The sequence below is a fragment of the Balaenoptera musculus genome, chromosome 19 (assembly GCF_009873245.2).
Source record: "Balaenoptera musculus isolate JJ_BM4_2016_0621 chromosome 19, mBalMus1.pri.v3, whole genome shotgun sequence".
In the NCBI taxonomy this organism is placed as follows: domain Eukaryota; kingdom Metazoa; phylum Chordata; class Mammalia; order Artiodactyla; family Balaenopteridae; genus Balaenoptera; species Balaenoptera musculus.
In genome coordinates this window covers 43,193,690-43,208,468 of record NC_045803.1, presented here as the reverse complement: position 1 = coordinate 43,208,468, position 14,779 = coordinate 43,193,690, and the positions used below count along the sequence as shown (strand labels likewise).

General features: G+C 38.9%; 1 protein-coding gene and 1 pseudogene across 1 annotated transcript in view; one reads left to right on the top strand and one right to left on the bottom strand.

Moving 5' to 3' along the window:
* The window catches only part of LOC118885251 (cytochrome b5 type B), a 32,638-nt gene extending 18,253 nt beyond the window's left edge, over positions 1–14,385 (bottom strand). Inside the window, exon 1 of the mRNA XM_036833781.1 lies at positions 14,086–14,385. Within this exon, the coding sequence (XP_036689676.1) occupies positions 14,086–14,352 (267 nt within the window). The 5' untranslated portion in view covers positions 14,353–14,385. The remainder of the gene's footprint in view (positions 1–14,085) is intronic.
* On the top strand, positions 1,245–2,105 carry LOC118885334 (annotated as a pseudogene).
* Positions 14,386–14,779: the final 394 nt, after the last annotated feature.

Here is a 14,779-nt window from a genome sequence, read left to right as displayed (position 1 = left end):
TATTCCATTGTATATATGTGCCACATCTTCTTTATCCATTCATCCGATGATGGACACTTAGGTTGCTTCCATGTCCTGGCTATTGTAAATAGAGCTGCAATGAACATTTTGGTACATGACTCTTTTTGAATTATGGTTTTCTCAGGGTATATGCCCAGTAGTGGGATTGCTGGGTCTTATGGTAGTTCTATTTTTAGTTTTTTAAGGAACCAGTAGTTACTTTTTATAACAACCTTTTAAGCAGGAATAATATTATCATCCCTACTTTAAAGATGAATTCAACGGAAGCACAAAAACTCTAAGTGTAACCTCCCAGTCAGTCACTTGCCTCTGAGATCCGTGAGCATAAGGAAACTTCTATTTTTGTCTCCTAAAAGGTCTCCACCCAGTGATGGGTCTCCCACCCCAGCATTAAGCATGCTGTTTTGAAGCAAGAGTTAGACAGCTGCCACTCAACTGTTGTTACATCTGAACCCTCTCAGCCCTGGTAAGCTATTATTTTTGGAATTGCATCCCAACTTGCTCTATGTATCTAAACTATGGAAGATATTTTTTCCTTATGACACATCCCAACTATTATGCTGCCTTTCAGAGTAAAAGGATAACAAAATGTCTTAGTTGTTTGAGATACTCCAGAGAATGGATGAGTTTGACTCCCTACATAGCTCTTTCTACAACTATAAAGTATTTTCATTTTCACCAATCTCTCATCATAAATAAATAAATAAGCAACCCTTTTATACTTTTTTTTCCTACTGTATGAGAAAAAAAAAGAATAACGAATCAACTATAGCTTTGTAACAGAAATAAGTACAGTTAGTTAACATTTTGGTGCATAAAACTATTTTTCCTGTCCATTCATTCAACCATTTCAATTGTTATGCTTCAATTTTTATTGAGTACTTACAATTTAATGTACTAGGCAGTGATGAAAAGGTTTTGTGTCTTCATAAAAATGAATTCATATGGTATATACTGTTTTATAGCCTACTTTTTTTTTTTCACAGAGGCAAGGAGGGTCAGAGTGGTCAAAAAAAAGGGTTTAGTAAAATAACTCTCACTCCAAAATGTGGTCTTAATACAGATGGTTTAGAGCAAGCAAAAATATTTCAGGGAACCCTTCGTTACTGTTTTAGAACTCTATAAACTTCAGACATTATTTAAGATCAAACAGCAGCCCAGCCAGAGGCAATGCACTAGGCCTGAGGCCACAGCAGAGCCCAGGCCAGCCCTGAGCCAAGATAATGCCCAGGCTGCAGGACGGAAAAGTCCCTGAGGAGAATCCCAAGAGGAGCCCCAGTGCCCCAGGGAGGAGAAGCCCCGTGACCCTGGTCGGACTGGCTCTCAGTGAGCTGCTGCTCAACTCCGACATGAGCCTCTGGGTGGTCCAGCCCATCTTTATCATCACCTGGGGGTGTGATCCACCACTAGGTGTCTATCCTACTGCAGAGTGACAAGAAGCTCACCCAGGAGCAAATATCTGAAATTAGTTAAGTCCTAATTCAAAGCACAGTCCTCAGGGAAAATGGAAATTATATTCCCAAACAGTCCTTGACATAAAAATGTTACTTCAAGAACCCAGAGGATGGAGTTTTCAAAAAAAAAAAAAAGGGGGGGGGGAAATAATACCACCTTCTCCTACAACTGATCCCACGATGCTCACAGATGTGATGAAAGAGAATGTCACAAATGTCCTTGCTGTGATTCTTATTGGTGGATGGATCAACATGACATTCTTAGGCTTTATCACAAAGTGTTATTTCCAATGACCCTATGTAAGCCTACGCTACAGAAAGGAATCGAACTGCCCATTATTGATAGCTGCATCCTGGTACTTCTGCTGTGTGTTTGGGCTTCAGAGCATTCACTCTCCAAATGTGGGCCAAGATAATGCCAATGACCAATCAGGAATGATGGAGACACAGATGACTGGAGCAGCCATGGCCATGCCCACCACAGATACCAAGAAAGCTTTCAAGACAAAGTGAAAAGTTTTGGAGCTAACAGATCACCAGAGGGCACCAGGTGATGTCAAAGAGGAGCACATGGCCAAACGCCTCCACTTGGAAGGCATATTCAAAAATGAATTACAGACCTCTTTTTGAAGGCCAACCAGGGATTAGCTCTTGGGAACTTGGAGTAGTCCTTAACCTTTTAGCTTTTGTTTGCACTGGAGACTCACAGAATAAAAAGGAAAATGCATGAACTGACGGGCATGCAACAAGGATCATTCTTGTCTGACCCAGGTTCTTTTTTATATTTGAAACTAGAAGAAACGAGGCCTGTGTGCTGGGTGACTTATAAGGAAAGAGCTATTTTTAAAATGTTTTAAAATTTCCTTCTGGTGCCTGTAGAAATGAAAGGCAGAGAAAGGGGGAAACTCAAGCTAGTGATAATATATAAAAACTTAGCAAAAATTCAATCTTTGGAAGAAACATTGCCAATTATAACTAATTATCATGTGCGATCAGCCTGACTTCTAGACCACAGTAAACTCCCGTTTTCTTGGGATCCGAATATCCTGTATTTTTATATTTAATTTATGTGCTAGTATTTTTATAACTTCCTTTAAAAAACTAATAATTTTCATTACTGAAAATTTAGAAACTATGTATGAGCAAAACAAGTCTCTCTGTATTGTTCATTTTGAGCCTACAGAATGACATAAAGAGCAAATGAGTCAAAACTTTATTCAAATAAACTCTTTTTCAGAGTGAGTACTCAGGGCCAGGACAGACTTAGCAAACTTTCTATATCTCTTAATACTGTCCAGGGAAAGCTAATGACCCTGATATACTGCTGGATTCTCAAGTGCCTTCAGGATGACCAAAGATAGGTTAAATATGGGAGATTCTTGATCTGGATCTCAGAATATATTAAATACACAGGGGTGGAAAAAAAAAATCAATGGTTCTGTACTGTATGTAACCACTCAGCTGAACTAAGGACCCAGTTATTCTGGATATGAGAGTTTACATACTGTTATAAGAAGGAAGATAGGGCAATTGCTGGCAGATACAAAGATAACGGTTGCCCAGGGATAATTCTGTCTGAATTAAATGTCCTAGGGAAGTAGCAGTGTGCCATTCTATACCAACAGTTAAATGTAATTTGCATGTTGAGTACTGTAATCAAGAATGAATGATACTTGACTCAACAAATTAAACCATCTTGTTTTCTCTTTAAGACCAGTTTTATGGAAGTAAAACTGGGGAAGTCACAATAATATCTGTGGATTGTATCAGTATCAATATCCCGAGTAGGATATTGTACTACAGTTGTGCAAAATTTTACCAGTATGGGGAAATGGGTAAAAAGTACAAAGGGTCTCTCTATTATTTCTTTTATAACTGCATGTGAATCTTGTTATCTCAATAAAAATTTCATTCTAAAAAAATAAAATCAATTCCCTAAGTATATACTCGAGAAATGTGTATAGATATATGAACTTATACACACATACACACACACAGATGATCATAGCATCATTATTCATTATGACCCTAAACCTGAAACAACCCAATATCCATAAGGAGAATATGAATAAACTGGGGTATAATCATACAATAGAATCCTAATCAGCTATGAAAAAGAATGAAGCACTGCAATATGCACAAAAGAATATAATATATTGAACCAAAGATGCCAGACACAAAACAATATATACTGTGATACTCATTTGTAAAAAAGTTCAAAAATAGGCAAAACAAGGGATTTCCCTGGCAGTCCAGTGGTTAAGACTCCGAGCTCCCAATGCAGCGGGCACAGGTTCGATCCCTGGTTGGAACTAAGATCCCGCATGCTGCACGGTGCTGCCAAAAAAAAAAAAAAAAAAAAGAAAAGAAAAGGGCAAAATGAATCTATAGTGTTAAAGTCAAGAGAGCCAGTACCTCTGGGAATGAGGAAGGAGGCAGTGATTGGGAGGGTCTACAAGGAGAGGTTCCAGGATGTTATAATGTCCTAGATGGTGGATATCCAAATGTGGTCACTTACTAGAGTGACACCATATGGCTAAATCTTAGGAATATATAAATAGTGGGAAAATAAGTTCCAAAATATCATAGACACAACTACCTTTGCGTATACTCTATGTATAGTCAAATGATCTTTGACAAGGGTGCCAGGACCACTCAACAGGGAAAGGACAGTCTCTTCAACAAATAGTACTGGGAAAACTGACTATTCACATGCAAAAGAATGAAGATGGACCCTTACCTTATATCATGTACAAAAATGAACTCTTAATGGATTAAAGATCTAAACGTAAGACCCAAAACTATAAAATCAGGGGAAAAGCTTTTATGACATTGGACTTAGTGATACTTTCTTGGATATGACATCAAAAGCAAAGGCCACAAAAGCAAAAGTTGACAAATGGGATTACCTCAAACTTAAAAAGTTTTCTACATCAAAGGACACAATCAGAGTGAAAAGACAACCAACAGAACAAAAGATATGTAAATCATAAGGGGTTAATATCCAGAGTATATAAAGAACTCCTAAAATTCAACAACAAATCAAATAACCTGATTATACAATGGGCAGAAGAGTTGAATAGACATTTCTCTGAAGATGACACACAAATGACCAACAAGCATATGAAGAGATGCTCAACATTAGTAGTCACTGGGGAAATGCAAATCAAAACCACAATGAAATACCACCTCCCACCCATTAGGATGTCTATCATCAAAAAAACAGAAAATAACAAGTGTTGATTTGGATGTAAGAAATTATAACCCTGGGAATGTAAAACAGTGCAACCACCAGCACCATCTATTTCAGAACTTTTTGTCTTGTAAAACTAAAACTCTATGGGGACTTCCTGGCAGTCCAGTGACTAAGACTCCTTGCTCCCAGGACTTCCCTGGTGGCGCAGTGATTAAGAATCCACCTGCCAGTGCAGGGGACACAGGTTCAATCCCTGGTCTGGCAAGATCCCACGTGCCGCAGAGCAACTAGGCCCGTGCACCACAACTACTGAGCCTGCATGCTGCAACTACTAAAGCCCACATGCCTAGAGCCCATGTTCTGCAACGAGAAGCCACCGCAATAAAAAGCCCACGCACCACAATGAAGAGTAGCCCCTGCTTGCCACAACTAGAGAAAGCCCACGCACAGCAACGGAGACCCAACACAGCCAAAAAAATTAATTAATTATTTAATTTTTAAAAAGCCTCTGTGCTCCCAGTGCAGGGGGTATGGGTTCAATCCCTGGCCAGGGAACTAAGATCCCACAAACCACAGGGCATGGCCAAAATAAAACAACTCTCTGCCCATTAAAAGCTTTTTTTTGATTTAATATCTCTTTCATCTAATATTAGTATAGCCACCTCTACTCTTATTTTGTTATTATTTGCATGGAATATGATTCCGTTCTTTCAATTTCAACCTATTAGTGTCTCTGAATCTAAAGTGAGTCTCCTACAGATGGCATATAGTTAGACCATGTATTTTTATCCATTCTGCCAATCTCTGTCTTTTGACTGGAGAGTTTAATCCATTTACATTTAAAGTAACTGCTGATACGGAAGGACTTACTCCATCAAAATGTCAGAGGACATTATCAAGAAAGTGAAAAGACAACCTACTGAATGGGAGAAAATATTTGCAAGTCACATATCTAATCAAGAATTAATATCCATAATATATAAAGAAATCTAACTTAACAACAAGAAGACAAACAATCCAATTTAAAAAGGGGCAAAAAACTTGAATAGTCACTTCTCCCAAGAAGATACACAGAACGAATAAGCACATGAAAGGATGTTTAACATCATTAGTCATTAGGGAAATGCAAATTGAACCACAAAAAGATACCACTTTACACCTGCTAGGATGGCTATGACTGAAAAAAAGAAAAATTACAAGTGTTCCATGGAGAAGTTAGAACCCTCATCCATTGCTGGTGGGAATGTAAAATGGTACAGCTGCTGTGGAAAACAGTTTGGAGTGTCTTCAAATATCTAATTATAATATAATTACCATACGACCCAGCAATTCCACTGCTAGGTATATATCCAAATGAACTGAAAACAAAGACTCAAACAGACACTTGTATGCCAATGTTCACTGTAGCATTGTTCACAATAGCCAACAGGTGGAGACAACCCAGACGTCCACTGAAGAATGGAAGAACAGACAAACAAAACGTGGTATACACATATCATGGAATACTATTCAGCCTTAAAAAGGAGTGAAATTCTGAAACATGCTACAACATGGATGAACCCTGAAGACATTATTCTAAGTGAAATAAGTCAGATACAAAAACAACAAATACTGTATGATTCCATCTACATGTGGTACTTAGAACAGTAAAATTCACAGAGACATAAGGTAGAACAGTGATTACCAGTGGCTGGGAGGAGGTGGCAATGGGAAGTTATTGTTTAATGGGTACAGTTTCAATTTGAGATGATGAAAAAATTCTAGAAACAGTTGATGGTGATAGACACACAACAGTGTGAATGTACTTAATGCCATTGAACTGTACGCTTAATGTTATGCTTAATGGTTTTAAATGGTTAAAATAGTAAATTTTATGTTATGTATGTTTTACCATAATAAAAATAAAAATTTAAAAACCTAACCATGCTAAGTAAAAGAAGCCAGATACAAAAGGACAAATATTGTATGATTCTACTTATATCAGGTAGCTAGAATAGGCAAATTCATAGAGACACAAAGTAAATTAGAGGTTGCATCAGGGGCTTGGGAAGAGTGATGAGAGGGTAGTTATTGCCTAATGGTTATGGAGTTTCTGTTTGGGGTAATGAAAAAGTTTTAGAAATAGACAGTGATGTTGGTTGCACAAACTGTGAATGCGATTAATGCCATCTAATAGTACAGTTAAACATGGTTAAAATAGCAAATTTTTATGTTATATATATTTTACCCACACACAAAAAAAGCTAGGTTTACATACCTATAATTAACGTAAGCCCAAAAGTTTACCTTTGTCTGAATCACAGCAAAACAAAACAAATAAGACCAAGGAGTCTGGAGGTTATCCTCAGTCACCTAGATTGGTTGGTTACCAGTGCTACTCAAATCTATTGGACAATCATAAGTTTCTCCCTGTTTTTATTAAGTAAACGTAATATAAGGCAGTACACATTTCCCATTTTTTCTAGGATCTGCTTTGCTTTTAAATCGCATATGAATTTGCAAAAACGATTCTTCTGAACTGGATAGCCTTTGTGTTTTAAGACTAATGGATCTTGTCTCAGCTTTTAATGCATAAGCAATTATATAACACTATAAATATTTCAAATAAACTATATGGCAACCAAGATCATAAACTTTCAATTGATGAAACAATGCCTGTGATCGATTCATTTCTATCTCAGTCCAGCAATAATCAAGTGAAATACTTTACAGATACAAAGGAAACTTTGTAACGTCCCCTTGGGACGGGTTTTAGTCGGTCAATTGTCCACGGAATATGTGGTAGGGAGCAGGGGAAGCCTTTTGGCTTGTGGTAGGGAGCAGGGGAAGCCTCTTGGCTTTTCCTTAAGTTCATTTACTAAGTATTACTGAAAGGAGGACAGAAACTTTATGTTTTAATATAGAAAAGAAAGAGGACAAATTACTAACAGAAAATAATACTTCCAGATTACTAATTCTATGGAAAGGATAGGGGACAGATGGGCAGAAAAGAGGAGAATGTGAAGAATGACAAACAGTTACACAATAAAAATCTTGCTGGGAAAAAATTACACAAATTCTCTGTGAATGGAAATTCCATGCTGATGTAATAAAAATGTAACAAAAGGGATATGCTAAAGATCACCTGACTTGGAAAATGAAATCTAGAAGCATTAAGATTATGGAAGCTGCAAAATTAGGCCAGCCTACCCAAACAGATTAGCAGAATACCTCATCAAAATAAGATATGGATGTTAAAGTTTTGGAGAGGAAAAAAACTACTTCCTAAAAAACGGTCTGACAACACAGAGAAAGATAATAGACCTGGGTGGTGAACAGCAGGAAATGGTGCAGGTCCATAGGTATTTGCATTTGGATTAGAAAGAACCTAGTAAGGCAGGGGTGTCACCTAGGAGAGGTTAACTTGATGGCTGCCAGAAATGGTATAACCTTGGCAGTCACAATTGCTCACGGTCTGAATTTCAGGTCTGCAGATCCAAACATAACTTATTCCCACCAGATTACATACCCTTATCCCCACTATATTAGGTACCACTGCTACAGATTCTCACAATTCCTTAGGCATCTTCATGGTACTATCACAATTGCAATTATTTATTTAATATCTTTCTTCCTCCACTAGACTATAAGCTCCCTAAGAACAGGGACCATGGTTGTCTTATTCACGGCTGTATTCCTGAACACAGCACAGAACCTGGAACATAGTGAGATCTAGGGGGCACTCACTCTGCCCTCCTTCCCTCCCACCTGCCCTCTCTCCCTTTCTGGCATGAATAAACCAAGGTCGATTTGTGATCAGGGCAGCTCACCTGGACAGTGCTGGAGGTTAAATTTTGCCTCATCTTATTTCTAGCCTTCCCTAGGACCAACCACTTGAGACCGTTCAAGGAAAGAAAGCATACTTGCTACAGATTTGGTAATTCCACAAGCTAGATAACAATCAAATTGCACTTTCTTTTGACCAGCCTTGGAGAAATCCAGTAAGAATTGTTATTAGTTAGACACTGAAGCTTTCAAGGGGTACCCTAGCGTGGCACCAAACAGAGCCTGCATTCTCCATCTTTCCAAAGGCAAGACCACTCTACCTTGCACGACAATTGCTTGTACACAGATCTCATCTTCCCAGCAAGTCCAAAGCATCTAATTCACCTTTAAATCTTCAGAGCATGTGCTAGTTAGTAAGCACTCAAAAGATGCCACAGGAAACAATTTTTTATTATTAATAAAAATAACCACTAACACTTACTGAGCTCTTTATGCCAGGTACCATGATAAGTCTTTATATGAATTACCTAAATCAACTGTCTCAACAACAACCCTGTGGAGTAGGTACTATTATCTCCCTTGAAGAGATGGGAAAGGCCTTTACAGAGCACAACTGCCCAAGGTTACGGTAAAGTAGGAAACTGAACAAGACTCTTGAACCCCAAAGCCCACACCCAGCCATTAAAATGTGTTATATATATATCACCAAATGTGTGTGTATATATATGTATGTATGTGTATATATATATATATATATGCGTGTGCGTATATATATCACCAAAATTCTCTTCAAAAGACACTTAAGAAAATGAAAAGGCAAAATACAGACTGTAAGAAAATATTCGCAATACATATTTCTGAAAGGACTTGCATCCAAAATATATAAAGACTGCTTTCAAGTCAATAATAAGAAAACAAACCAATTAAAAATGAGCAAGACTGAACAGACACTTTACAAGACATGCAAATGGCCAATTAGCCCATGAAGATACTCAACATCATTAGTCATCAGGCAAATGCAAGTTAAAACCATTATTATATACCAGCACACGCCCATTAGAACGGCTAAAAGTAAATCACTGACAAAACGTGTCAATGAGGATGTGCAGAAACTGGAAAACTAATGCATTGCTGGTGCGACTGGGAAAAGGTCTGGCAGTTGCTTAAAAACAAAAACAAAAAAATATGACCCAGCAATCTCACTCCTAGCTATTTACCCAAGAGGAATGAAAACATATGTCCACACAAAGATTTGTACATGAAAGTACATAGCAGCTTTATTCATAATAGCCAAAAATTGGAAACAACCCAAGTGTCAATCAACAGGCAAACAGCTAAATTTTAGTATGGTTACAATGAAATAAGAAGCACTAAATAGGAATAAATTGCTGATACACAGAAAAAATATAGATGAATCTCACAGATATGTTAAGTGAAAGACGTTAGACAAATAATACATACGGTTCTGCAGTGTTAGAAATCAAATCAGTGGTTGTATGGGAACATAGATGGTAGAAATGTTCTATACAGTGATTGTGATGGTGATTACACAGATGAGACATTTTTCAAAGCTCACTGAACTCCACATATAAAATCTGTACATTTTATTGTATGTACATTAGATCTCAATAGAGTTGACTTAGGTGGGGGGAAAAAAACCTAGATAGCAAAATATTACTAACAACCCAAATGTTTATAAATATGAGACTGTTTGAATAAATTATAATCAGTCCAACAAATTCTATGAAGAATAAAGGAGTATTCCAGGTATGGATATGGAAAGACTCCTGAGACATACAGTTACATGAAAAAAGCAAGGCATATTTCAGCGAGTATTGTATGCTGTTACCTTATGGGTGAAAAAAAAGAGTGGGAGGAACTACATTCACTTTTGCTTGTATGTGCAAAACAAAACTCTGGAAGAATTCACAAACAACAGTAGTTAACTTTAGGAGGAGGTCGACCTGGGCAGATGGGAGGAAGGCTTTTCACAATGTACCCGTATGACCTGTTCAAAAAATGAAAAAATTACCTGGGATCCAGAAAAAAGGTACTAGTTCTAACTTCCCTCTATCACATTCCCAATCCTTCCAAATTATATCTAAGATGTGGAAGAAGGTGGTTGTAAAACAGACCTAATTCCATACTCTATAGCCATGAAAAAAAATTGAGGCAAATCCTAATGTAATGGGCATAGGTTATCTGGTCAGACTGCCTGAGTTCAAACTCCACCTGTACCACTTAACATTATGACTTTGTGAAAGTTATTTATCTGCTCCTCAGTTTTCTAATCTCTAAAATGGGTTGTTAGGAGGGTTAAAAAAGAAATTACATGTAAGCCGTCAGAATAATAAGCACCCAAGAAATACTATTACTATTAAACCAAATCAATTAATAGACACTATAATTCAATTAAGGAGTACTATGATTCTATTTCTACTTATACATATCTGTATACATTGGTATATGCGTGGAAGATGTAGAAGGATTCAAACAAATTCTTGGGGTTTAAAGAGTTTTACTTTCTTCCCTTCTGTATTGTTTTTCCCTCCAACCTAGTATTCCCACTTACGCCAACAGTCACTAAAAATTACATAGAAAGCTTTAAAACAGCACTATGTGTTAAGCTTATTACTCTTTTCAGAAATGGTTAATTATACATAAAACAATGGCTTCCAAACTTTTCTCACTTGTGATACAGTAAGAAAACAAGAATATTAACTGAAACAAAGGTTCACAAAAAAACATGCTTTGTGAAACAAAGGTTCACAAAAACATACTTACCCTTGCTAAGAGAGATGCACTTTGATATGTTTTAGTCAATGTCGTAAGATATTGTAACCATTTTTATGTGATTTTCTTTCTAAACAGAGGTTCACAAAAGCTGTACTTGACCTGTCCCCTCCTTGATCATGCTGACCTCATCTAATACTCTCCAGCCACCATAACCTCCCTCACTGTTCGTCAAACAAACTAGATATACTTGTACCTCAAGGGCTTTGAACTTGCTCCCTCTGCCAGGAAAGCTCTTCCTGCAGATATCCACATGGCCAGCTCCCTTAACAGAAGGCCTTTATTCTAGTCATCTTCTTCATCAAGCTATTTCTGGCCATCATACCTAAAATTTCAACCCCTCATCTTCACGCCCTCACCCCATACATGTCCACAGCCCTCTTCTCTGCTTTATTTTTCTTCTTAGCACTTACCTCTTCTCTGCTTTATTTTTCTCCTTAGCACTTAACATAGCATATATTTTAGTTATTTACTCTGCTTATTTTCTGCTTCCCATAGATGGTAATCTCCACGAGGGCATAAATGTTTAACTATCCGCTGCTGCATCCTCAGCACCTAGAACAGTATCTGGCACTTAGTAGACACTTGATAAATATTTGAATGAGTAAGTGAATGAATGACTAGACTTGGAGTGAAGAAGAACACAGGGACAGAGACGCTGGAACAGGTAAGTTAGAATGGCTAACTGCAGGTAAAGACTGGCAACTCAAGCTTGAAGGGCCGCCCCTGGCACACCTGTGATGTCTCTGGCTCCATCAGCATGTGGTAAACCAGGCTGGCAACCACTATTCAAGGTTAAACTAATGTCCACTACACGCACTGAGTGTTCCTTCCAAGTTCATTATCTATTCTGAATCAATCAAGAAGAAACTGGGGGGGAAATGAAACCACAAATGAAAAACATTACTGGCCCATTATGAACTATGCTTTACCATGCATGCGACAAGCCACACTTGAAACTTATTATGAGGCATACCTCAAAGGACATACCTAAGTCTAGAATTCCAAAGTAATACTGTGTAGACAAGAGAAACCAAGGTATTTATCTAAAGCACACCCTGCCACTAATCAACTGTCTGACCAAAATCTCTCTGAACCTGTTTCTTATATCCCTGTTAAAATAAGGCTCACTACTATCCAACTCACTCTCAACTAGTTATTTTGAGGCTGAAATAACGGGAAAGCACTTTTAAAAGCATAAATGCCATACACCCCACAAATACAAGAAGTTACTAAATTCTAAGATGTTAACTTATTGGCCACTAGAAAGATTTACTTAAAACAATGTCCTTAAAAAAAAAAAGGGGGGGGACCAAAAAAAAAAGGGACTTCCCTGGTGGCGCAGTGGTTAAGAATCCGCCTGCCAATGCAGGGGACACAGGTTTGAGTCCTGGTCCGGGAAGATCCCACATGCTGTGGAGCAACTAAGCCCGTGCGCCACAACTACTGAACCTGTTCTCTAGAGCCTGCAAGCCACATCTACTGAAGTCCACGCACCTAGAGCCTGTGCTCCGCAACAAGAGAAGCCACCACAATGAGAAGCCCATGCACCGCAAGGAAGAGTAGCCCCCGCTCTCCTCAACTAGAGAAAGCCCGCGAACAGCAACGAAGACCCAACGCAGCCAAAAATAAATAAAATTTTTAAAAAATTTATTTAAAAAATAATAAACTAAAACAATGTCCTTTTCGGGAAACTTTACGTTTTAAAAGTTTTTATAGATTTATGAATCAGGATGTAGAGCTTTATTCCGTAGGCCCCAAATTAGTAGAAAACAAATTTTACTAGTACATTTGCTTCAGAAAGAGAACGAAGAGAAATAAAACTTTTTCTCAGTTATAGTAGGGTTATATTATGCAAAAACGTACAAGAAATTAACCATAAGATTGTTAATCTATTACTCAAAATAAAATAATACACACCATAAATAAATAAATAAGCATTTAAAATATCCTAAACCCTCAGGGATTGGGAGTGAGGGGAATGACTGCAAAAAAGCAAGAGGGAACTTTTTAGGGTGATGGAAATGCTCTTTCTTAATTGGAGTTGTGATTACATGGGTGAATACATTTGTCAAAACTCATCAAACTGTACATTTTAAATGGGCACAATTTATTGTACGTAAATTACACCTCAGTAGAGTTAAACAAATTGAAAGTCTGTTTCCTTGCAAACAAAACAAAACAAAAAAAATCACTCAGTTGTACCAGGGTCTTGAGAACTTGTAAAACCTAAAAAAAAAACAAACAAAAAAAAAAAACAACCCTAATACAACAGGCTTGATTTACAAAAGAGGGTGACAGAACCTGAGTCAATGGCAAAAAAAAAAAAAAAAAAAAAATCAACTCATAACCTCTGGACTCAAGGTCAACTCAAAATAGAAAAAAGAAAGGCAGCATAATGGGGGGAAAGGAGGAGGCATCTCAGCTTCTTCTCAAGAAAATGAAAAGCAAAAATGATATCACTTCAGAAGGCATAGTGGAAAGAGCAGAGGTTTGGAGCTTTCAGACCTGGGTTCGAATGGCTCTAGGTTGTTAGGTGAGAGGCCCTGAGGCTCAGCTTCCCTTTCCGTAAAGTGGGCATAATGGTGACTCAGAGTTTAGCCAAGCACACAGTAAGTGCTCAATATGTGACGGAGGCATGGTATTACTGAACGCACGAGAGTTTAGTGACGGCTGGAAATGCATGCACACCTAAGGCCCCCCAATCTCCGTCTTGGAGTGTCGTGCTCCCTTCCCTACGCCTCTTCGCCCTCAGCCAGGCCTCACTTCCCTCCCACACACACCCTAGCAGCGTTTCCGGGCCCGACCACCCTCGCCGCTGCAGCTCCCAGGGGCCGCCCACCTCCCGGGCCCCACCTCGTTAAGGAAGCCGGTGACATCGTAGACTCGCCCGTGGATCACCAGCCAAATCTCCTTCGGGGAGTTGCGTTTCGCCACCTCCTCCAATTGGTAATAGGTGACGGAGGTCTCGACCCCTCGCCCTTTCCCATCGCTGCCACTTGCTTCCACAGTCGCCATGGGCCTGAGGTACCTCTTCTCCACCGCTATCCCGGTTGCCGCTGCCAACTTCCTGCAGGTAGACCTCGCGCTTAGTCCACCCCGGCTTCCGTAATCCGGGCCCATAAGGCCAGCGGCGGCTCTTGGCAACAACCAATTACGCTTCCTAATAGTTCCTGGTTCGTTTTCTTTTCACCAATGAAACGGGGGATTCAATTTCAAATCCCACCCACTCCTCGCCCGATCCTAGGGGCGTAGGCCTGGTTCGAGGTCCAATTTACCAATCAGGACCATCCATCCCCTCTAATCTCACCAATCAGATACCGTGATTTTGGAAAGGCGCCTAAGAGAGACACGTCGTCTGAAAGAGAAGTTTCTAAACTCGTCGTAAGGGCCTGCAGAATTCTGGAAGATGGGGCCGAATCACCATTTTCACGTTTCCCTTCCCTTTGCCGTGGATCCCTCCTGAGTCACTCGGAACTCGTTTCCCCCCCCACTTCCGGCGCAGCCTCTGTTCCAGCCCCAGATTTACATTTTTGCAGCCTCCAGGCTG